General features: G+C 40.1%; 1 protein-coding gene across 3 annotated transcripts; it reads left to right on the top strand.

Annotated features, from left to right (window-relative positions):
* Positions 1 to 114: 114 nt before the first annotated feature.
* On the top strand, positions 115 to 23,443 carry LOC135496726 (mitofusin-2-like). 3 transcript variants are annotated; one of them, XM_064786197.1, is made up of 16 exons: positions 115 to 143; positions 1,463 to 1,700; positions 2,182 to 2,311; positions 3,123 to 3,285; positions 3,715 to 3,836; positions 4,558 to 4,666; positions 4,771 to 4,878; positions 5,383 to 5,536; positions 6,105 to 6,294; positions 7,129 to 7,360; positions 9,570 to 9,672; positions 11,708 to 11,928; positions 14,368 to 14,523; positions 15,032 to 15,228; positions 17,492 to 17,626; positions 18,160 to 23,443. In XM_064786197.1, the coding sequence occupies exons 2-16, from the start codon at positions 1,481 to 1,483 to the stop codon at positions 18,245 to 18,247; spliced, it is 2,328 nt and encodes a 775-aa protein (XP_064642267.1). In that variant the 5' UTR covers positions 115 to 143; positions 1,463 to 1,480; the 3' UTR covers positions 18,248 to 23,443. The 3 variants fall into 3 exon arrangements, with proteins under 3 accessions (XP_064642267.1, XP_064642270.1, XP_064642269.1); XM_064786200.1 differs by lacking the exon at positions 9,570 to 9,672 and adding an exon at positions 7,985 to 8,087; XM_064786199.1 differs by lacking the exon at positions 115 to 143 and adding an exon at positions 223 to 280.
* Positions 23,444 to 23,540: the final 97 nt, after the last annotated feature.

The following is a 23,540-nucleotide window of genomic DNA, read 5'->3' as shown; positions in this document are numbered from 1 at the left end:
CACGCAATCGGGAATGGATTGAAATTATTGTACTGTCAAATGTACAGAAGAATTTGCAGCCAGTGCGCAAGAGCCCATGCCAAACCGAAGGTGGATTCCACTACTTTTAAGCAATCCGAATCGACCTTATGTGTGTGAGCATGGTAAATGAGATTTTCATAACGTTCAAAGCTCTGTTTTATAATAAATGCTCTAATTAATATGAGTTTGTCTGCTGGAGCAGATTGATATCGTATTGGTGTTCGTCTGCAACAAATTCGTTTGTTCCTCCCAGTGCAGTGTCAGTTTGAATTTTGCCGATTGTTTTTACTTCTCAGACATTTCAGATTTTCACCCTCGATCCTCGTTCATCCATGTCATCTTCATCGTCATCATCATGCATGCACAGTGGCCAGTGCCGGCCATCCTAAACAGCGTCCAGGTAAAAAGCCTGGGGTAAACAGTGATCAAAACAAAAGCCAGTAGCCATAAACGAAATAAGTTTTATTAGTAGGCCTACACCATAAAACACATTTCCTCAAAATTTCACGATATTTGGCCGGGTGCAATAACTTAGGGAGGTGTTGCAGGAAGCCCTATCATTTCCTCCCAACATCCAAGTCAAATCCAACATGGCCGCCGACTGGCTGGTCGACGCTGGTAAATGAAACGTTCAGGAAATTTGGAAAATGTCCCGCTTATTTCGTTCATGACCACTAGACCCTATTTCGATGACCTTAAATATGCTTTTAAAGCTGGTGGACGCTGTTTAGTATGACCCGCCAGTGCAGTGCATGTCATGTCACTACCCCATCAGTTTCGGCTGGTATCCGGTCGTTTTGCTCCCTGACCTTTTCACCCCCTGACATTTTCATCCCCAATCGTTCCACTCCAAATCAGAGGCGTTTCGCTCCAGATACGAGACTTAAGAAGTTGGCCCGGAAGTTACGGTGGTACGTTTTAAGTATAGTCACACGCATACCGGCTATGACTTCGAAGAAAAACGCTGTGTATACCTTCAAAGAAAAACGCAGTGTATATACCTTCAAAGAAACACGCAGTGTTTTCTTTGAAGGTGATATGCTTAACAGGTCATAGCCGGTATGCACGGGACTATACTCAAAACGTACCACCGCAACTTCCGGGCCATATTGTAGTCGTTTCACTCCCTGGACCCTGTCCCTGGAACTTTTGGAATGGGAATGGGAAAGTGACCCAGGAAAGTACAAGTGTCAAAGTATGTGCTTTCCTCTTTCCGGTGTTGTCAAATCTACAAAAAAGGAATCATTTGGTTATCTTCTGACGTTGAAGTTCTGTGTGATCTTTGGCAGCTCACTTGTCTATCTTTATCATTCATCGGTCATCAAGTGAAATGTGCGGCTCAGGCGTCTCCCACCAACGAAATGTTTTTTTTAAAAGAACCCTGCCCCTATTTTGTTTGGCCAACACCAGGTGCAAATTTTTGTCTCATTTTAATTTTAAGGCTTGCTAGTGCTGTTTAATGATGTCTGGATCGCTACCACCCTCATCAGACTCGATGTCATCTCAGGAATCTTCCTCACTACCCTACACTGTGGGACCCCAAGGTGAAGGTCGTAACCTTGGCAATGGACACAGTACGCCATCACCACTCAAGATCTTTGGCCAGGCAAAGAAGAAGGTCAATGTTATATTCACAGATATTGAAGCTTACGTGAAAGAGAGTGAATACTTTCTTAATGGTAAGACTGGGGATAGTTAATTTAGGACCGTTTAACATGAGATTATCCTCCAAGAAGGAAATGAAGCGGAGTTAGATTATATTGTTGATTCTTGAGAGGAGAAAAAAAGGAATTATTGATGGGCTCCAGCCAACACTGGCAACAGCACTGAAATTCTCACAATTCTATGAAGCCTACCAACCTAAAAAGTGGACTTTACTCTTCCTCTTGGTCACCTTATACTTTTGCGGGGTGCATATTGCTGGCAAAGATACTGATAATGCAGAATTAATCAAAAGATAAAAGTTTTCATGATAAATTTGCATTTTCCTACTGGTGTTCGTGTTCTAAGTGGAGAGATACGGGTTTGGAATTAGGGGTCCTGCATTTGGGAACATGTTTAAAGTCGATGCAAAGCAAGACACAAACCCTTTTGGTTTGCTCTTTTTTCTCTGTCAGAAATGTATGATCTTGTTCAAATTTTATTAATTTAAAATTTCAGTTGTTTCGGGCCAAGAACAAAACATAGTGAGCAAGAATCACTTGGAGACGATCCATGGCTTCAGAGAGAAGGTTCAGGGAATTACTGGAGTTCTTGGCAGGGATCATATGAAAGTGGCATTCTTTGGAAGGTTTGTGTTGTGTAATGTAATCATTTGATGATCTCTCTCAAGTTTGTACCGCATTTGGTCGACAGTAACGGCATGCCAACAAATTTCAAAAACCAGAACCAGTTGTTGATATGTCACCTTTTGTTGTTAAGTTGTTGCGCTATGAATATGACGGAAACATAGCAACCCCCAGTTAATCAGTTAAGTACACAATCATGTACAATGGGTGAGATAAAGTATTGGGTTTAACCAGATTTTAAAACCGGTTTTAAGAAAGTTTTAAGCTAAAACTGGTATTTGACCTCCCAACATGTTTTTGGTTTAAACTGTCTTGAAACTGTCTTTAGACCGATTTTTCAGACAAGTTTTAAAACTCTGATAAAACTTTGGAAGTTTTAATCTGAACAGAGAGGTAAAAGTTTTGCAAAATGCACTACCAAATGTACATGGTCGGTTTTAAGTCCTAGGACTTAAGGCTGTGCTGAGGTCAAATATAAGAATAAAACTAACAGTCATGTTTGCTCTACCTGTGATATTTGCTGTTGCTCAGCAAAGAGGGGACGACTTTGTAAGAAAGCCTGCCTACAGCGGAGAACCAATTGAGAGGCATTTGAGACTAAACCAGCGCATGATGCATGAGAACTGATTCAGCGAATCCTTGAGTTTAAGCCTGGTTTTATCTTAGTTTTATCTAAGGTTTTATCTCGGTGTCAATCTGTTCTTAATCCTAGGGCAGTTTTATGTGGTCAAATAAAGACTGAGAGTTGGTTTTAAACCGAGATCTTATACCCAATACTTGACCTCACCCAATGTATTTCAAAACCTTTTTCAGGACGTCGAATGGCAAAAGTACTGTGATTAATGCTATGTTGCGTACGAAACTGATGCCAAGTGGTATCGGACATACGACACACTGCTTCCTTCAAGTCGAGGGAGGAGATGGCGGAGAATCGTATCTCAGGACTGAGGACTCGGAGGAGCATAAAAGCGTCCAGGTGGGTAGATTGTGATTTTGCAGACTGGTTTTGTGTCCTCAGTCTAGCTTGAGAAGGCCATCGCAAGCTACACATACATGTATTTCTCTCTTGGATGGTGTCCATTGCTTGCCATAATGCTGATGTTCTATGCGACAGTTGAAAGGAATCTCTGTTTTACATCTCCTTCTGGTTCAAGGTTGAGCTGCAATCATAGTAAACTGACTACCCAAGATCCAAAGCATTGTGATTGTACCAAGTTAAGAACCTAATCAGTTCTAATAGTCATGATCACACCATGCCAGCCTTTTCAAGAGTGCAGGGCAGAGATATTCTTCTCGCACAGTGACAGTTCTAACATGCAAACAGTTGGTAGAGCCAAATTCCTTAGATTTGATTATTCAGAAAATGCTATAAATCATTGAAAGGCAATGTTATCCTTTTTTCCAGTCTGTGAAACAGCTGGCCCATGCTCTGAGCTCAGTCAAGTTGGACCAGAATTCCCTGATTTCAATAGTATGGCCAAAAGAGAAATGTCAACTTCTAAAGGATGATGTGGTACTTGTAGATAGGTAAGTTTCCTTTCTCGGTAAGTCTAGTCTCGTACAAGCAAATTCAGAGGACACTGTGCCAAATCAGTATGCATCATATAAATACAGTCTTTGGGAGCGAGATACCTCAAAGGGTAAGACCAGTGTACCTTGCAATTTGATCTTGGCGGAACCCCAAACCTGTGCATTGTCGCAGATCTTCAAACGAGAGTTAGAATCTAATTCAACTGTACCTTAGCATGTGATTTCTGGGAACATCTATCTTAATTACTACAAAGCATATGAAATGAGTCCATGTCCAATTGGCATGTTTTAGTTGCAGTTCATCTCTCAAGGAATGAGAACGTCAGATTAGTTCTTTTTTTACTTGAAACTATTAGTTAAGTTAAGCACTTACTCATAAGCTTTCAATCTCTACTGTGACCTTAAAGTCTCGGTTGGTGACGTTATCTGGTGTGTGTTGAACCAAGTTGGGTTGAATGAGGTGTAAATGAGGCGATTCGCAGAAGAGCAGCCAGCCCGACACTGAACAAGGACGGCAGCCAACACAACCACTCGCCCATCTGGAGCCGTCTTCTACGGAAAACACTGGGGCTACCGTCGCATTCAAAGTTTCGGCCACAACTCACTACGGCGTGACCAATGTCTCCGTAGATATGGAAAGCTATAAGTAAGTGATTACCTTTATCAAGTGTTTCAATTTAAAAAATTATTCTGATGGTATGTTTTATTTCCTTTGCAGCCCCGGTATAGATGTCACCCCTGACCTTGACAGTTGGATTGACAAGTTCTGCCTAGACGCTGATGTGTTTGTTCTGGTGGCGAATGCTGAATCAACACTTATGCAAACGGTAAGTCGGTCTGTTCTGAATGTGTCATAACAAACTGTAAGGTTCTGGAGACTATTTGATTATTTAACAGCCAAATCTAATATTAACATCCGCTTCTATTCCAGGAAAAGAACTTCTTCCATAAAGTTAGTGCCAAATTATCAAAACCCAACATCTTCATCTTGAATAATCGCTGGGATGCTTCGGCAAGTGAACCAGAGTATATGGAGGAGGTGAGTAACCATCCATGGTACATGGGTGACTTAGCACTTTACCAGATTTGCGATTCGTTCCAGACAAGAAATTGCTGCTAATGGTGGATATGGCAGTTAGCACTTGCCATTTCTTTTTCAAAGACGCCATTTGGCACTCCTGGGGCCTGGCAGGTACCTCCGACAATAAAACAGACTTCAGGTAGACTCGAGTAATGTAATCCTTTTGGCAATTAGCAAACTTTTGGCATGGTTTCCCCTCCACCCACGAACCTTTAGGGACCTTTGAAATGTCCATTGCGAAAATGAAAAAAAAGAATATTTAAAATAAGTCCTTTGTAAAAGTGTCCAATGAGCTATTTTTAAAAGTGAGTTTTTAAAGCGCAACTAAAAGATTCATTTAGCACCACTCTATCCTCGGGAAAAGAGTTCCATAGTGTTACTCTATGTATTAGAGGCTCTCAGTGCTGCATAAGAAGTGAAGTGTGGCTTGAGCATCTATCTATCCTACAAAAAATATTTCAGGTCAAACGACAGCATGAAGAAAGGAACATCGCATTCCTGGCAGACGAGCTAAATGTGACAACTCGTGCGGAAGCAGCTAATAGAGTGTTCTTCGTGTCGGCACGCGAAACATTGACGTCAAGGCTGCATCAGGAATCTGGCACACCAACACCAAGTAAGTGGTGGCTTCGAGTGAGTTATTTAGGTCAAGATCTATAACTGCTGCATGGGATGAAAGCCCTCATCTGCTCAGCAGTAGGACAAATTCGAATCAGTCAACATCACTGTGTTTTACTAAGGAAGAAGTTTCATTTAACTAGACCAAGAGAATTGGTCAAATGTCACAAATGAAGTGCTTAAAAAACAGATTGAAAACCTTGTCTGCCCGGCAGTAGGACGAGTTTGAATCCGTCAACATCACTGTGTTTTACTAAGGAAGAAGTTTCATTATATTAGACCAATAGAATCGATCAAATTTCTCTAATAAAGTGCTTTAAAAAACTGATTGAAAACCATCATCAAAAATATGTAAGGTGAGCTTGGGTGTATATCTTTGTCATTGTGTACCCACTGGATCCCTTGTGAAATTTCACCTCTGAGTGCGCATGCCTCCCCCATTACGTTGTGCTGTTCATCTCTAAGGGAGAAGAAAAACAATAACCAAAACTACATAGAATTACAAAAGTTAAATTTTTTTTCCTTTCAAAACTGAGTATTCATTTGTTCATTTCTTCCCATTGCAGCTGGTGCACTGGTAGAGGGATTCCAAGCCAGATTATTTGAATTTGCAAATTTTGAACGAAAGTTTGAAGAGTGTATTTCAAAGACTGCTGTCAAGACGAAGTTTGCTCAGCACACAGAACGTGGTAAAATGATTTCAGGGGAGATGAGGATGATGATGGAGGATGTTTATATGAATGCACAGCATAAGAGGTATGTTAGATTGAGGGATTGTCCGGTTTCACTATCTTAGGTTGTTTTCGTTTATTTAAAGGCATATGCCATTCGTTTAAAAGTATGATATTGTAACTGAATTTGAATATTTCCAATTGCAGAAATACGTACTGAATCAAAACTTCAGTATTGCCGTTGAGTAGACTGATCTACAAATACTATAAATACAAGTTTCAGCAAATTCGAACGCATAAAAACTGCACTACGGCATTGTGTATAAATGGATTTCTATTTTCGTGGACCACCAGTAATTAAGAACGGCGTATGCCTTTAATGTGCTCTGTCTGTGTTTGCCCCAGTGAGCATTGTGGTTGTTGTAGGATCTACAGTAAGGCGTCAGTTGGTCCAATGGACATGCAAGGGGGTTGAATAGGGTTGAGTAAGCAAGCTTACAAGGAACATTGGTTTTACATCTGTCATTCAAGGGATGAAGCAATTTTGGGTTTACAAGACTGCAACCTAATTATTGGACTGCGCAGCAAAAGAACTGGCATAGTTAACTTCGCACAAGACGGAGGAAAACGTTGCCTGCCTAAATGAACCAGCAGCCAACTAAAGACCATGTGGTCACATACCACGTGTTCTATTGTTTGTTGTACCTATATTCAGATTTGTTTTGGCTCTGAACGGTTATCTCATACTGGTGTTTTGAACTCATGCTCTTGTCAGATTTGAACTGGTGACTGTTGGCAAGGAGCGTGTATTGTTGTTCTTGGTGATCCTAATTTCCTTGCTGGCATATTTTGTGTGTCTTTCCCCAGTCCCCTTTCTGTGTTCATGTAGGCCTACAAATTGCTCAATTCTCTCTCTCAGGGATTCGTGTGGTACGAGGCGGCAAGAGGCTGCCGACAATCTTGACTACACGACCAAGCAGCTGGCATTACTAACGTCGGAAACGAAAGACAAGATCAAACAAATGGTGGAGAATGTTGAGCGTAAGGTGTCAAGTGCGTTGAACGAGGAGATACGCCGACTGTCTGTTCTTGTTGATGAGTTTGATCGGCCGTTCCATCCTGATCACATGTTATTGACAGTTTATAAAAAGGTGAGTAAGAATGATTGAGAATTTTATCAGGGTGGAGGGGGGGGGGCAGAAATATATAGGTGTGGAGTTGGAAGTATTTTGATCCTCTCCAAGGACAGTAAATTTGGAAGGTAATCTTATGATATCAACCAGTTCTGTGTTGAGCACAAAAGAGTGTGTCTGTGATTAAGACTCTAATTGCTATAATTGCCTGTGATCTTTCATTTCTGTGATAAATTTAGAAGATGACAGGCCTATACCTATAGTGGAGAATCCTCCGTTGAACTCTCATATGACAGACTGCGTTGTATTGTGGGGCAGCGATAGCACAGTGGAAGGGTCGGGCTCATGATCAAGAGGTTGTGGGTTCAACTCCTGGCCGAGTCGCTGCTTAGTTCCCCTACTGGTCGGTTTCAAGTGAGCGCCTTGTGGTTGCTCCTTGAAACCCCCGATTGATTTCTGTGGAGACGGGGTTATAATATGATATTCCAAAGCGCATTGGGCGAGAACTATAATGTCACGGAATTGCGTTATATAAAAGACTCATTATTATTATTGTATTGGACATCATTGCTCTTTGATGATTGAAATATTTAAGAGTAAAATAATATGGTCTCTTCTGTGCCAAATGTTCCCCTTCTGAAGGAATTGCACATCCACCTGGAGGAGTGCCTGAGTCGTAACCTGCAGATTAAGTGCACCCAAAATATCAGATGTTTAATGGGTGGAACGCAAACCGCCATTACAGGTAAGACAGCCCCCACCTGAATGAATGTGTGACAATAATGTTGCTTTAGGATTCGTGTTAATAACATGGCATGATTTCTTCGAACCGTTCAATTATGTTTTGTTACCATGTACCTTAAAGGGAACTGACACCGGCCAGCGGTTTAGCAAACTTTTCAACTTTCACCGCCCGAGAAAGTCAAACTTCTGACTTCCTGTTCGAGTTCAGATTTGTAGCTCCGCCCCCAGTGCCCGAGCATGCGCAGTTCAATTTGTTATTGAAAATATTGAGAATCATGTCGAAAGTTCGCGTAATCGGGCGATCAAAAAAGGTCTCAAAAGCCGATCAGCTGCTGGCGATATCAGACCTATACACGCATACACACAGCCTCAGGCCTCGTGCTTTTGACATCTGTCAAACAGCCGCGAGTCATGCGATCTTTCATTCATGAGTTTTCGTAGTAAATTCCATAGTAGTGACGACACTCAACGTTTGACAGCTAGGCGCCATGTTTCATTCATGCCTCGTTCTGATCACCCGATACGCGGGAAATGAAAACGAGGTCATACGAACTGGCTGGGCCGTGTCAGTTAAGTTTTATAATTTGCTTGTAGAATGTAGGTTAGATCAGAAGTCGTTGTTGTTCGCATACCATCTTCATTGTCTCCAGATTATGTTTCAGTATCCCTATTTGACACTCACCAATTTTAGACTCAGACTCAGCATCAATTCAAACGCCTCTTCACCTTGGGTGCCCAACGACGTCAATATACGTCTTTCAGTTCCACTTCAACCATTCGTTGCCCAACAACGTAGATCAACGTCATTGAACAAGAGTACTTAAAAGTACTAGCTCTATGAAACTATGTTGCTAAAAAATAATGATATGAAAAAATACAGAGTTTTTGTTTCAATGGAATGGTGGGTTCTTGGAGAATCTAATGCAAAAAACTCTATCTCTAGCAATTATCTCTAGTGTTATGGAATCTTTCTTAGACATGTTAGAGTGGTGGAATAGTGGGTAATTGCGGGCACATAAGAATTGTCTAGCCTAATCCGTGGCATTGATGATGAGCAATGGTCAGGTAATTTCCTGATGAGATGAAAATTTGAATAACATTGATTTTCGAACTTTGCACTTTGCACTTTGATCAATCTATTTGGATATACTGCAGGGGGAATCAGTAAAAATTATTTGGCAGCCAAGGTTTCAAGGACAAGGACCATTCATGTGTATATTTTACCGGTGGCCCTCTGTAAATGTTCATGTACACGTGAACATAATACATGATGTTGTTGACCACTGCTGTCCGTGGAAATGGACTTCCATGAACAGTATCATTTCCAAAGGGCTAAAGGTAAATAATATATACAAAGGAAGCTGGCCTTCGAGAGAACTCAGAGTTATCTAGGGGTATAACTTCTTGAAACATAATCTGTGAGCAGTCACCTGCATGTTCTGTTGTTTAATCATTTTGTAATGTCCAAGTTTCATTGCCACAGGAGTTGCACTCACATGTCGAGCAGGGTCTCGGCCGAAACCTGCAAGCTAGGTGCTCAACAGCTTTACAGCAAGGGGTAGACAGTACAGAAAAAGACATGACAGGTGAATTTTTTTCTGAATTTTTTTCCGAGGTGAAATGTTTTATTCAATAGTACTGTGAAACGAGGGGTGAATATCCGTCTCTGTGCGTGGATTAGACCGTTGTGATTAAATGTGACGTAATACAGTATCTTTACTGTTGCATTATCCTGACGTATCGCAACGTCAACAATGGATTTATTTAATAGGATTGGTGTATTCTAAAAGCATAAGCAGGAGGTCATGGGCTGGAATTTGATATTCTAATGACACAAAATGTAAAAAAGCGTAGGCGGGCTTATGAAGCCGGGTACTCACTAATTGTGTTTTATCTATATTCCTTATACATTGTCTATATTATAGCTGGGAGTCAATTATAAACTGTACCGGTTGTTTTGTTTGGCTGTTTGGCACATGAAGCAGTTAAATAAATTTGAATTTGAATTAGAATTAGCTATCAAAATGACAATCAAATAAGGCTGTTCTACCATTATTCGGTCGCAAGGTCTCGTCATTACGTTAATCTGTGTCATTAACATGATTAACCCTTAAAAGGCCAAGATAATAATACGGCCATCTCCCCCACCGCCAAATTAATAATGGTAATTTTCTCTGAGACAATCAGAAATTTCGATCTAAAAACACACCAAAAGGTTCTGCACCATTGTATAGCAAATACACTGTGTAATAGCAGTCCCACACGCAAACAACACGCTGAGATCGTCAGTTTGTGATAGTGTTGCCGTATGGTGTTAGAATATTGAACTAAACTGGGCATGGTGAAAATTCGATGAACGTCGAAGTTGGCGTCTTTGCCAAGATTCGACGATCGTCGCAGTTGGCCCTTTAAGGGTTAAGAAACACACATAATTAACCAATCTGTGTTGTTCACCGTAACACACCATAACATCACTAGAAACAGTATGACAAGTGAACAAAATGCATGTTCATAATCTTCCAATTTATATTCGTCATTGTTTTGTTTGGTGTTCATGCATGTTGTTGTCCACGACATCAAGAGGTACCGTACATTTGAGACTGAAACCTGGTTATCTGTGTCCCTCCTTAGCCTCCTGTACAACTGAAAAAAGGAGATATTGATGCCAGCAATGTGAGGGACACCGCTGTATACACCTTTCCAGAAATGGGGCGCTGAGTGTGCGAAATAGTGATGTCATAAGGGGAAACTAGGCCTTATTGTGGAGGGACAAAGGAGATAGTCATGGTTGACCAACACACTTGAATGCCTTTAATGACGGACAAGGGGGAAAAGTTAGTTCCAATGCAAGCCACCAATTTCGGGAAGCATGTATAATGTGTATTGATACCTGCTAGTGCTATTTATAAAAACATCTTATTTTACTGCATTCGGTCACGGTGCTTGAATCCAATTCACAAGTTCCCTGTTATAGTTTTAGAGTCAGTGGTTTTTGTACAACTGTTATAAATGAAAAATGACTTTTCATGTTACAGTAGGACCTTCCTTAGCGGATAACTCTCTATTAAGGACAACCTCTCTATCAAGGACACTAGTTTTGGTCCCAAATTGGTAGTTTCCATTCAATTTGACCTCTCTAATCAGGACACCTCTCTATTAAAGACAGCACTTGTCAGTCCCGAGGGTGACCTTAATAGAGAGGTTCTACTTTAGTTCTATGCCTAAAAAAGCCTGCCATTACCTGTTAACCCATTATCTGATAGGCATCTGATGTGATTAATGAAGCGTTTCAAAAAAAGATAAACATGTATGCCATGGTATGGCTAGCTACAAAATGTTCGATAGTGCGATTCAAGAAATAAGTACATGTACACAATGATGCAGATCTTTAGAACTGGCTTAAAACTTGCAGTCCTTGTGATGGCACAATGAAGATGCTATATCAGGTGTACATTTATCTAGGCCAACATGTCTAATGCATAAATGCATTATAAATGTATAATTTGTTCAAGTCGAGTTGGACTGACCTTTTGCAAAGTTGTACCTTAAAGTAATTATTTTAGCACTATGAACCTTTTGATTTTCAGTTCAATTTTAAACTGATTCTGATTTGTATTTAAGAGAGACTAACAGCCCTTCTGCCGGAAGATGCGAGACAACATACAGCCAATCTCCTCCCCGTGAAAGATTTTGAAGTCGCATATCGCCTAGATTGTCGGAACTTGTGTGCCGATTTCCGTGAGGATATCGAATTTCGATTTTCACTCGGCATCACAACATTAGTGAACCGTTTCTTGGGTCCCAAGTCTGGAAAACGTGCTCTGTTAGGATATAATGACTCGGTAAGTTCTCAGATAATTGATTATGTGGGGTTAGTTTTATATGAAGGGGCAGCCCTAGCAATGAGCAGACCACTTGTCACTGGTAATTCAGGATGGGGTAATAGTCTCTGTCTCAGGTTGTTTCCATGTCGGAAAAAATGCGGGTTTTGCAAGCCTCGCAAAGAGCTAGGAACAATGACAATGAAGTGCAAATTATGTAATAGTATTTCATCGATTAATTTTTTTGAAATTTTCTATTACATCTGCTGCTGAGGTTAACTCCTTCAGTCCGCAAGCTGTAACACGGTCGCTATGTTTGATTTTAGAACCGCATGATTTTAGAACTACTTTGATTTTAGAACTCACGGTTTTTCAAATTCAAATTTCCCGCACTTGTCACATGATACCGTCGCCTTGTATACACTTGTGGTGACTCAAACAACATATTTCAATGCGTTGACGGTTTTTTCAATCGGCTATAATTGGATTGGTAGTTATCAGGTGGCACTGCAATCTGTGCTATCCTCTTCCGATTTTGTTAGTCTGATTGTCTGAAATTCGCCTCGGTTTTCAAATCAAACCTTGCGAAATGAGTTACAGGCTAAAAGAGTTAAAAGATGATTTACAATGGACACATAAATGAATTTGCATACAACTTGATGACACCACAGACCTTTGCACTTCATTGTTTGTATGGAGTGCAAAACCTGCCTGTTATCATCATCGGGATCATGGCAGTCACAGTCACAATGCATGACATTGCTCATTACTCCATTGTTAGGCCATGGGAATGATTAATCCTGTTTACCGTCCGAGAGATTTAAAAAGATGATGAGGCTTTTTTTCATTTTTAGCTCACCTCTTAGCAGAGGTGAGCTTATCCCAAACCGTGGCGTCCGTCGTCCGTCGTCGTCGTCGTCGTCGTCGTCCGTCGTCGTCCGTCGTCGTCCGTCGTCCGTTAGCAGGGCACGTTTCGTAACTGTTAGAGCTATTGAGTTGAAACTTGGTACACATGTACCCTTATGTAATGACACCTTGGAGACCAAGTTTCGGTCCAATTCGTTTCATGGTTTGGCCACCAGGGGGCCAAACGTTAAAAGTGAAAATATGCAATATCTCCCTTAATAGTAGTCGGGAAATTTTGAAAAAAATATGGTAGGTACTTCTAGCAAAGGTGCATCATATATCCTCCAAAATCGGCAAAATCCAAAAACCTTAAAAATGTGATTATTCCTTAACTTCTTGCCCGATTGCCACCAATTTGATTTCATGGGTACATCTAACCACCATACAGTATATGTCACACAGGTTTTTAATTTGACCTTCTTGTCAAGGTCACAGAGGTCAAATGGCGTAAATTCGCCGTCAGGCCGTAACTATGGCACGTTTCTTAACTGCAATGACTATTGATCACAAATTAAGTACACATGTACCCCTTGGTCAGGTGATCTCAGGTACCGAAGTTTGGTGCGATCTGATTTGCCGTTTGGCCTCCAGGGAGGGGGCCAAATCCTAAATTCTTCAAAAAACCCATTATTCCTAGTAATGACTTGCCCGATTGGCACCAATTTTATATCATAGGTACATCGAATTCTAACAACCATTCAATGTGTCACCCGGGTCTTCTTTGATTTGACCTACTTTTCAAGGTCACAGAGGTCGAATGTACTGTAAATTGGCCATTTTGGGGAAATTGTAATTGCTTGGACCTCCATCAAACCTAACACTACATGACACAATACCATGCTCTTTATCCATCTTTCCTCCACATGAGGTGAGCACAATGGCCCTGGCCATTTCATTCATTATTCATTATCGGTTTACAGTCTGATTTACTGGTCAAAACACGCGATTCAGCAAGTTCCAGTAAATGGAAATCAGGTCGGTCATCAACATGAGGCATTGAAAAAATGTCATTATTATGATGAAGAGCCTACCCTGCCAAGTTTTTATTGTGTTTTTCAATCATTTAAGGTAAAGATGAACCACTGGAAAGATTATTTAAATAAAAAAATGATGGCAACAATAAAATAAATAGATTTTTTTTAAAAAAATGAAAATATTTCATGTTCGCTCAGAACCCATGCGGGAGGTGGACGGTAAACAGGATTAATAATTCCCATGGCCTCAAGGTAACAGTTGTCAAGTTTGTTGGTGACCAAGTGAAGGTAAAAATTGTCAAATTGGTCGGTGACCACTGACTACCATAATTTCGGTTTTACAAATTTCTTTTAGTAGATTGTGTCTGTGCAACATAAGTTTGGAACAGAAGTGCTCCTTTCTTTTTCGTTTCATTTGATTTCTTTCATTGGAATTGGGCATAAAATTGGATTTTTAGAACTTCACATTGGCTTCTCTTACGAAGTCTTAATTATAAGAGTTGGCTGTCAGCGCCATATCTGAAATACTTACAGTTGGCCGTTAATTCTATTCATGAGATTTCTCTACTTCTGTCACCAGATTCAACGGCCAATCCCCATGACACCACAGACGCCCAGTAACGAAGTTTTCCAGCCACCGCAACAAGACAATTCAGAATTAGTGGTGGCACTGCTGGGCACGTTTGCTTCTCTCACGTCAAGAACTACAGTTGGTGCAATAGTCGTAGCTGGACTGGTAAGGTTACTTTTGTTCATTTCCTTTGTGTAGTAAGCATCGTCGGATGAAGGTCGCCCAGCATAGGTGTTCCCCATTTACTGTACACAGTAAAAAAAAAGTCCGGTTTATGGTAAATTTCTCCTGATTTTTTTAAAGGGTAGCTCACAGATTTTTTGTTTTACATATCAGTGGTTCAATAATAGTGTCATCTTCTAACGCCAGGCAAAGCCTGCAGTTGATATCTCATTGCATTTGTATACAGTGAAAAGTGAGCTGTTTTATACACAATTATAGCAAATAGCGATGCATGTAGTAGAAATTTTTAACTGACAGGCCGTAAATGTGCGTCCATTGGCATGGGATACTGTGTCACAAGCAGTACATGTAGGCCTCTAGAAAATGAAGGGAACATCTATTGGCAGTTGTGAGACAATTTTTGCACTCCCACACATGCGATAAAAAGAACTTGTCAAGTATAGGAGGCTACCATGAAGTATTTACACATTATTCTTGTCTTTGCTGTCAGGTGACGAAAGCTGCTGGCTGGCGGATCATCGCAGTGAGTGGCGTCATCTATGGGCTGTTATATCTCTACGAACGACTGACGTGGACAAACAAAGCTAAGGAACGTCATTTCAAGTCGCAGTATGTCGATTATGCGTCGAGTAAATTAAAACTTATCATTGATTTAACCAGTGCCAACTGCAGTCACCAAGTACAGCAGTAAGTATTTCAAATGCAGTACTGAGAATAAATACAGAACTGATTTCCAAAGCAAAGGCTTGCATGGATCCCTAATATTGTCATTGTTATCGTTGACCCTACTTTAACCCCTAGAGCGCCAGAGCAAAATCAGGGTCAAGCATCAAGAATGCTTCCAGTACTGCTAGAGACACCTACATGTAGCAATTGGAAAAAAGAACTGAAAAACACCTGCAAATTTGAGCTTTGTGAAAGCTACTCATCGTTTACAGAGCTTGTTCGAAGATGGCGCTCGTGTTGTTTGTGTATTAATTTTATTAATTCCAATATTCCCCAACCCCACCCCCGACTCCGGGGTCAGGCACTGAATGTAAATATGTGTATTATTTTTTGCTAGTTACAGTATAAGCTCCAATATAATGCAATACTTCATTTGAATACATGTATTTGGAGTGTTGAGTTCCGATATTGTGGAAGCTTTTTGGCTCACCGTAAGGGGAGTCTATATGATAGCGCTGTGTCCGTCGTCGTCGTCGTCGTCGTCGTCGTCGTCGTCGTCGTCGTCGTCGTCGTCGTCGTCGTCGTCGTCGTCGTATCCTAACAGTGGCACGTTTCTTAACTGCTAGGGCTATGAACTTGAAACTTTGTACACAGAATGCCCTAGGTCAGCTGACCTCTGACACTGATTTTCGGTCCGATCTGATTCTCTGTTTGGCCACCAGGGGGCCAAATGTCGATATCTAAAAAGTGTGATATCTCGCTTATTAGTGACTTGTTTTCGATAAAACTTTTGTTGTAGGTACTCATAGCAAATATACATTTTATAATATACGGGTTTTTAATTTGACCTTGTTTTCAAGGTCACAGAGGTCATATGGCGTAAATTGGCCATTAGAGTGTAAACTATGGCACGTTTCTTAACCACTAAAGCTATGAACTTGAAACTTGGTACATATAACCCCCTATATCACATAGCCTCTGGTGCTGAATTTTGGTTCGATCTGATTCCTAACTTTGCCACCAGGGGGCCAAAAGTGGAAATCTAAAAAGTGTGATATCTCGCTTATAAGTGACTTGTTTTCGATAAAACTTTTGTTGTAGGTACTCATAGCAAATATACATTTTATATTGTACGGGTTTTCAATTCGACCTACTTTTCAAGGTCACAGAGGTCATATGGCGTAAATTGGCCATTAGAGTGTAAACTATGGCACGTTTCTTAACCACTAAAGCTATGAACTTGAAACTTGGTACATATAACCCCCGATATCACATAGCCTCTGGTGCTGAATTTTGGTTCGATCTGATTCCTAACTTTGCCACCAGGGGGCCAAAAGTGGAAATCTAAAAAGTGTGATATCTCGCTTATAAGTGACTTGTTTTCGATAAAATTTTTATGGTAGGTACTGTTAGGAAGAATACATCACATGTTATACGGGTTTTCAATTTGACCTACTTTTCAAGGTCACAGAAGTCATATGGCGTAAATTGGCTGTTAGAGTGTAAACTATGGCACGTTTCTTAATCAGTAAAGCTATGAACTTGAAACTTGGTGCATATAACCCCCTACATCAGATAACGTCTGATGTCGAATTTTGGCCTGATCTGATTCTTTATTCGGCCACCAGGGGGCCATAACGGAAAAAGGAAGAAGTGCAATATCTTGCTTATTTGAGTGAATTGTTTTCGATAAAATTTTATGGCAGGGACTCCTAGCAAGGATACATCACATCTCCTATGATTTTTGGATTTGACCTCCTTTTCTATGTCACAGAGGTCAAATGGCGTAAATTGACCGTTCGAGTGTAACTATGGCACGTTTCTTAACTGCTAAAGCTATGAACTTGAAAGTTGGTACATGTAACCCCCTACATCAGATAATCTCTGACACCGAATTTTGGCCTGATCTGATTCTTGATTTGGCCACCAGGGGGTCAAAACTGAAAAAGTAGGACGTGCAATATCTCGCTTATTAATGACTTTTTTTCGATGAATTTTTTATTGCAGGGACTCTTAGCAATCACACGATATTGATCTTGTTGATGTCATAGACAATTATTGGTTGGATCATAAACTTATATATACTGCCCTGTCTTATTACTTGACATCAATACACATCTAAAAAAAGTCTTCATGCCTGATTGTGTTCACCATATTCACCTCTAAACTAAGCATGATCCTGCCTACTAAAAGATGTATACGGTGAGCACAATGGCCCCTGGCCGTTTCATTTCAACCTCTTGTTCTTCCTGTCCTGATGAAACTTGAAATATTTCACTTTCAGAGAATTATCGTCAGTATTTGCTCGCCTGAGTCGTCAGGTTGACCAAGCCAAGTTGGACCTTGCGGAGGAGATTAAACAGCTAGACAAGGAATGTGAGCAACTTGAAGAGATTGGAGGCAAAGCTAAGATACTCAAGTAAGTTGGAGTTAAGCAAATAAGCCCAATTGTGACCCACCACGACAAAATGAGTGACTTGGAGTGACTTGGAGTCCAATTTGTGAAATTTATTTGGAAAAGGGGGTCACCCTAAACAGTGTGCACTAGGTTTTAAAGCAAGTTTAAAGTCATCAAAATAAAATCTTATGGTCATAAACGAAATAAGCAGGACATTTTCGATATTTCCGGAACGTTTCATGATGTTTGTGTTGGCAAGTTGTTGGAATACATACCATACTGCTTGTCGTCACTCCTATCCTCGGCCATGCAAGAGGCACCCATCTCAAGCAAGACGTCTTTGGCTAGCGCTCGCCTAGGATTCAGGTGCAAAACATCTGTACAACTCATTCAAAGGGTGACTTCTCAAATACAAAGAACTTGCTCAACAACTATGTGTTAGGATTCTGAATCAACCAAATGATTGTAAGATTGTAGGTCCAGCAACTTAATCACTTCTTTACTGCTTCTAGTTAATCTGAAAAGCTTAGGTGTGTGTTCATTTATTCTTTCAGAAACAAAGCGGGATGGTTAGACAGTGAACTGAACAGTTTTATTCATCAGTACCTAAAAGACACCAGTGACGAGTCACCAAGGAGTTGATGAGGAAGCTGTTTGATTATGTTTCCATGGCGACATCTGTTTCTAAGCGTATCTCCATGGCAACATCTGTTTCCAAGCATATCTCCATGGCAACATCTGTTGTGATAGAAATTGTCCAAAAATGTTGAAGTCAAAATCTATGGGAAAACCACTTGGTGGAGGAAGTTTTTTTAAATGCAGCCAAGAATGTAAAGGATGACGGCATTATGTGATCTTTCGGCATCTGTTTATGTTCGGGTAGACATCCGACAGTATCAAATGATCGCTGATCTGGTTGGCCTGCTATCTGGTTAGTGTCGCTAACAGTTATTGTGTTCAAAGTGCTGCCTGTGGGTATCGATAGACTTTTGTGATGGTCGGGTTGATGTCCTGAAAAAATATTAGTGTGTTTATGTACAGTGTACATACAGTATTTAGTAGGTAACACTGTTCTAAGATGAGACCAGTCGCATGCCTATTTATTATTGTGAAGAATCATGGTCACTCTCTTCTGTTACATGAAATACATTTATTATGAAATGAAATACTGCTGTCTTACTCTTCGCATAAGACAGAGAAGCAAAATATTATGCAAAAATAGGAATTTAAATGATGGAGAGTATTGCCAGTTGCAGCTTGCGTCACTAACATGTAAATAATTGTACATATGATAGTTCCTCTTCCTCATGAAGGGATGTTCTACAGTGCAACAAAAAATGCACATAGTCGTTTTAGCAACTGAACTTTCATATGTTTTGCAACATCCAATACTTCAAAATAGTCATTTGAAAACAAATAATTATCATCACACAAAGTTTTGATAATGCTTTTTGAGACCGTTTCTATAGGAAAGGTTTAATATTTTGTTCACTCTCTTGAGGAGTTTGTCATGGCGATTCTTGTTGAATGTCTAAAAATGCAAAGCTCCCACTATTTACCCATTGTTTCTTGGTTCGAAGCTAGACAAAAGAAATTGATCAGGTCAATTTCAATTCATTGTTTTACCATAAGTGATGTTTTGGGCCATAGTGTCATCCATGCGAGTTTCAGAAAATTGCCCTGGTAGGTTTTGCCACAATCACAATCCAAGGGATGGTTTCTTAAGCACCCAGCCCCTTAGCCAAAATTGAACACTTTGATGTTGTTGAGGTGATTTCCCAAACATTTGAAAAAAATTCTGGTATTGAAATTATTGTTTACATCAAAATGTCCATGTGATGTATAAATTTTATGTGTGGAGAATCTATTCTAATTATGTTCATTGATTCTCGTTGTTAGTATTGTGTTAAAAGACCACTTCAAATTTTTTTGGTTTACCGCTGTATCATGTTGATTTAAGACAGATAGTGCTAGTTAAAACTGCCTCATAGTTGACAAGTGGTGCTATGTTTCCTTATTTCAGATTTATTTGCAAAAGTTGTAGTATTTGTACTAGATGAGAAAAATGACACACTTCTCGAACTTCCCCTTAATGAACTTTACCAGAAGTAGCTAAGACTAAGCTTAAAGGGCTTAAAAGATGTCTCGAGCTTGTACTAAAATGACACGCCTACACGTGTTGTACATAGATCGGTTCAGGCTAGTTCATCTTTATAGACACATGTGTGAATTGTCGACTAAAACAATGAAATGTCTAAATAGTTGCTGGCTGCGGGTCATACTAATTCCCGACCTACCCCGACTTTTCCCGACATTTACCGACTTGCGGAAAATGCTGCCAAAATATAGTGTATTAATCATCAGAATATTTATATTTGTACCTATACAGCACGTCTGTTAATTTCAAGACTTTTGAACGATGCTAAGTTGAGCAAATCAACTCCAATAATTACATCTATTTACCAACCGCAATTATTTTCTGCAGGTCGGTAATCTTTGTTAGTTGTGGTTGTCGCTTCTTGTAAACTGTACATGCATAGCGCATATGCTCATGTTCGGCCTTGCGGTCGGTAAATAGATGTAATCATTGGAGTTGCTTTGCTCAACTTAGCATCGTTCAAAAGTCTTGAAATTAACAGACGTGCTGTATATGTATGTAAACAGTACAAATATAAATATTCTGATGATTAATACACTATATTTTGGCAACATTTTCCGCAAGTCGGTAAATGTCGGGGTAGGTCGGGAATTAGTATAACCGGCTGGCTGCTGATATTGTTGAAGGTTCTTGAAGCGTTGCATTGTACATTATGCCTGTTCAGGGGAAGATAAGGTTTTTTTAGGTAGAGGGCATAAGTATGAATTATGAATTTATTTGTTTCTCCTTTGGATTTAAGATAGATGAATTTCTTTAACTCTGATCTAATTATACCTGGATACTTATTTATTACAAGTGATACTTTCATCACAACATCATGAATTCTGCACCATTAGAACTTTTTATTTAAGTTTTTTAAAAGTGTGTACTACATGTAAATAGAAGTGTTTACTACATTTTTTCAGTGGTGAGTGGCTCTCTGGGCCATCTCCCATTGAATGATTATAGCTTGGTTCAAGATGTTCAGAAATGTTGCATACTGCTCTCATTTTCACAATTGCTCTTGGATTTTCATCAAACCTACCTCAAATTGATTGTTACATCATGTCCCAGTGTTTAAATCCATTCAAAAGATTCATTCCTACCACAACTGTTCCAGGAAATGACAACTTTGTGCAGGATACGAGCCCCTATGCTAAATGCATGTGTCAACCACGGCACATCATGATGAGGCTACGTGCATCAGAGCGTCTGGAGCTTGTGCTACGTAATTTATCATGACATTTGTTCAATGGCTTGAAAACCCTGTGCAAATTATAGTGTAGTAAACTTTCCTATGCTGTAACATTGGGCCTTTTTCTGGAGTGGTTGTGGTCGGAACTTTTTTTGAATGTACAGTACAACCTCTCTATTGCGGACACCCATGGGACTGGGCCCAGGTGTCCGCAATAGAGAGGTATCCGCAATAGAGAGGTTATGCCAAATCGTCCGATAGGTGGATTTGAAGTTCCCGCCTTGCAGGTCTTGGTTTTCTCTTGTGTCGACATCTAGCGTAGAAACTTTAAACCTGTTGGCTGATCGGTATTTGCTTGTGATGTTGCTTTGAATGACCCGAGCTACTTTGGAACTCAGAGAGTGAATAATCTCTCTAGTAAAAGGTGCCCCTTTTATTGCAAAATCTCCTCGACATGTCATAATGTGTGAAAAAACACCATAATTTCTGTCCATCAGCCACCTTTGATTAATAATTAATTTTTTCTAATTTCTCTACTAACGCATATTCGCCGCAACACTGACAAAACCGCGTGGATTTATGAGTGTCCGTGGACACAATAGGCCGATGTGATTAGTTGAAAAGATGAGTAAACAAATGCTGCGGCTTAATTAGGATACAAAAACACAATGCCATGGGGTAATTACGTTGATTAATTATGCAAAAATCACACCTGTCGGGCCTACTCGACTCTCCAAGCGCACGTGGGAAACCATTGTTTTTGCCTACTGTCCGTAATTGGGAGGGAATTGGACCAAAAATTGGCCATCGCCCTGTCCGCAATTCGGAGTAGATAGGTGTCCGCCGTACAGAGGTTTTTGTTATTGGAAATGACTTAGAAAAACGTGTCCGTAATGTAGAGGTGTCCGCCTGGCAGAGGTGTCCGCCAAGGGAGGTTCTACTGTATTGAAAAGCTGGGACATGACTGATGATGCAACGATCAGTTTGAAAATATAAAATTGAAACAGCCAGGGGCAATTGTGCTCACCGTATCTAGATATTTGGTGGTTAGGAATTCATCCTGGTTAAGGAACAAAATTTTATCGAAAAACGAGTCACTCATAAGAAAGATATCAAACTTTTTAGGTTTCCACTTCTGGCCCCCTGGTGGCCAAGTCAAGAATCAGATCCGACCGAAATTCATTTCAGAGGTAACCTGACCTGGGGCGTCCTGTTAACAAAGTTTCAAGTTCATAGCTCTAGCGGTTAAGAAACGTGCCACTGTTTTTGAAACAGGATACAGACAACAACGGACGCTGCGGTATTGTATAGACTCCCCTACGGTGAGCCAATGGGAGGGATATGCAATATTTCTGAACATCTTGAACCAAACTATAATATATCATTCAAACACCGCCTCCCACCATCTTCTTTATTTCTCAACATCAAGTCCCCAGATGGAGCACAACAAACCACTGGGTAAAACCAGTGTTGATGTTAACCATTTCACTGTGCTATAACCCGTGGTACGGTAGACCGAAACTCCACCAGTTCGATAGCATCATACCACTGTGTACTGTGACCTATCACATAATGCACAACATTATGTCATTGTCCAAATGATGCAGTGGACAGCAGTAATTGAATAATGTCGAAGAGAAGTCTCCTGGTCATGTGATCTGATGAGGAACCTGTACAACAAAACCTGCCAATAGGGGTCCCTGCAGGCAAGTGGACCATGCTTGTAATGACATGAATGAGAAAGCCATTTCCCGGGTTAATGATTATTGTATATTTCATCCCTTAATTACTCTACATGGGGAAGTAGCACCAAAAATGTTGTTTTATTGGTCCATAATTCTATTTTGATTAGTTTTAGGGAGAAAATCAACAAAACTTAATTTTAATGGAAAAGCACTGGAAGTGTACCTTTTAGTACTGGTGCTGCCATCTGGATTTTTAGTTCTGCAGGTTCCTCATTGTGTCGGAGACAAGACCACCATTGAATATTCATAGGTTGGAGGATCCAGACCTATCAATTAGACGCGAGTATGTTTTTAACTGTCAATTGCATATTTGGAGAGGTATTGAAAAGATATTTGGTGTGGCAAGTCTGACTACAGATGTAAAGAAATTATTTGATGAAAAAATTAATTATGAATTTCGCTAATTTGGCAATAGTGTTTTGAGATTTTTCTGCCAGTTGGCTGAAAATAGTTGAAATGTCAGCTTCTGTCCAATTTTGTTGATTATCAAAACATTTCCATGGTGAACTACCAGTTTTCTTTTCACCATTTACTTGCTTTTTGAATTTCAACAAATATAAAGGTATAAATACCATTTTTGCCACAGTAGTCTAATGTGAAAAGGGGAGTGATCATTGTCACATCTTAGAAATTTATTGTGATCATCATGAAAGGCATGGTAGCCATGATTTGGTCTACTTTTGCTCTAATGATAACATACAGATGGCAGTGTCGCTATGTTTAGTATGCATTGTATGATAACGAAATCATAATAAATATGATTTTTATTCAAAATGTGTCCTCTTTGTTTCTTTCCCAACTCATTCAATGGTGTGTGCTTTCATAATTACTGGTGGTCCAGGAAAATAGAAATGCAGT

Source organism: Lineus longissimus, chromosome 12 (genome assembly GCF_910592395.1).
Source record: "Lineus longissimus chromosome 12, tnLinLong1.2, whole genome shotgun sequence".
NCBI lineage: Eukaryota > Metazoa > Nemertea > Pilidiophora > Heteronemertea > Lineidae > Lineus > Lineus longissimus.
This window is presented reverse-complemented; position numbering and strand designations above follow the sequence as displayed.

Coding starts and splice junctions, on each gene's coding strand:
- LOC135496726 (XM_064786197.1), top strand. CDS start 1,481: ATGATGTCTGGATCGCTACCACCCTCATCAGACTCGATGTCATCTCAG. Junction 4,667..4,770: donor AATCAACACTTATGCAAACG/GTAAGTCGGTCT, acceptor CTTCTATTCCAG/GAAAAGAACTTCTTCCATAA. Junction 15,229..17,491: donor TGCAGTCACCAAGTACAGCA/GTAAGTATTTCA, acceptor TTTCACTTTCAG/AGAATTATCGTCAGTATTTG.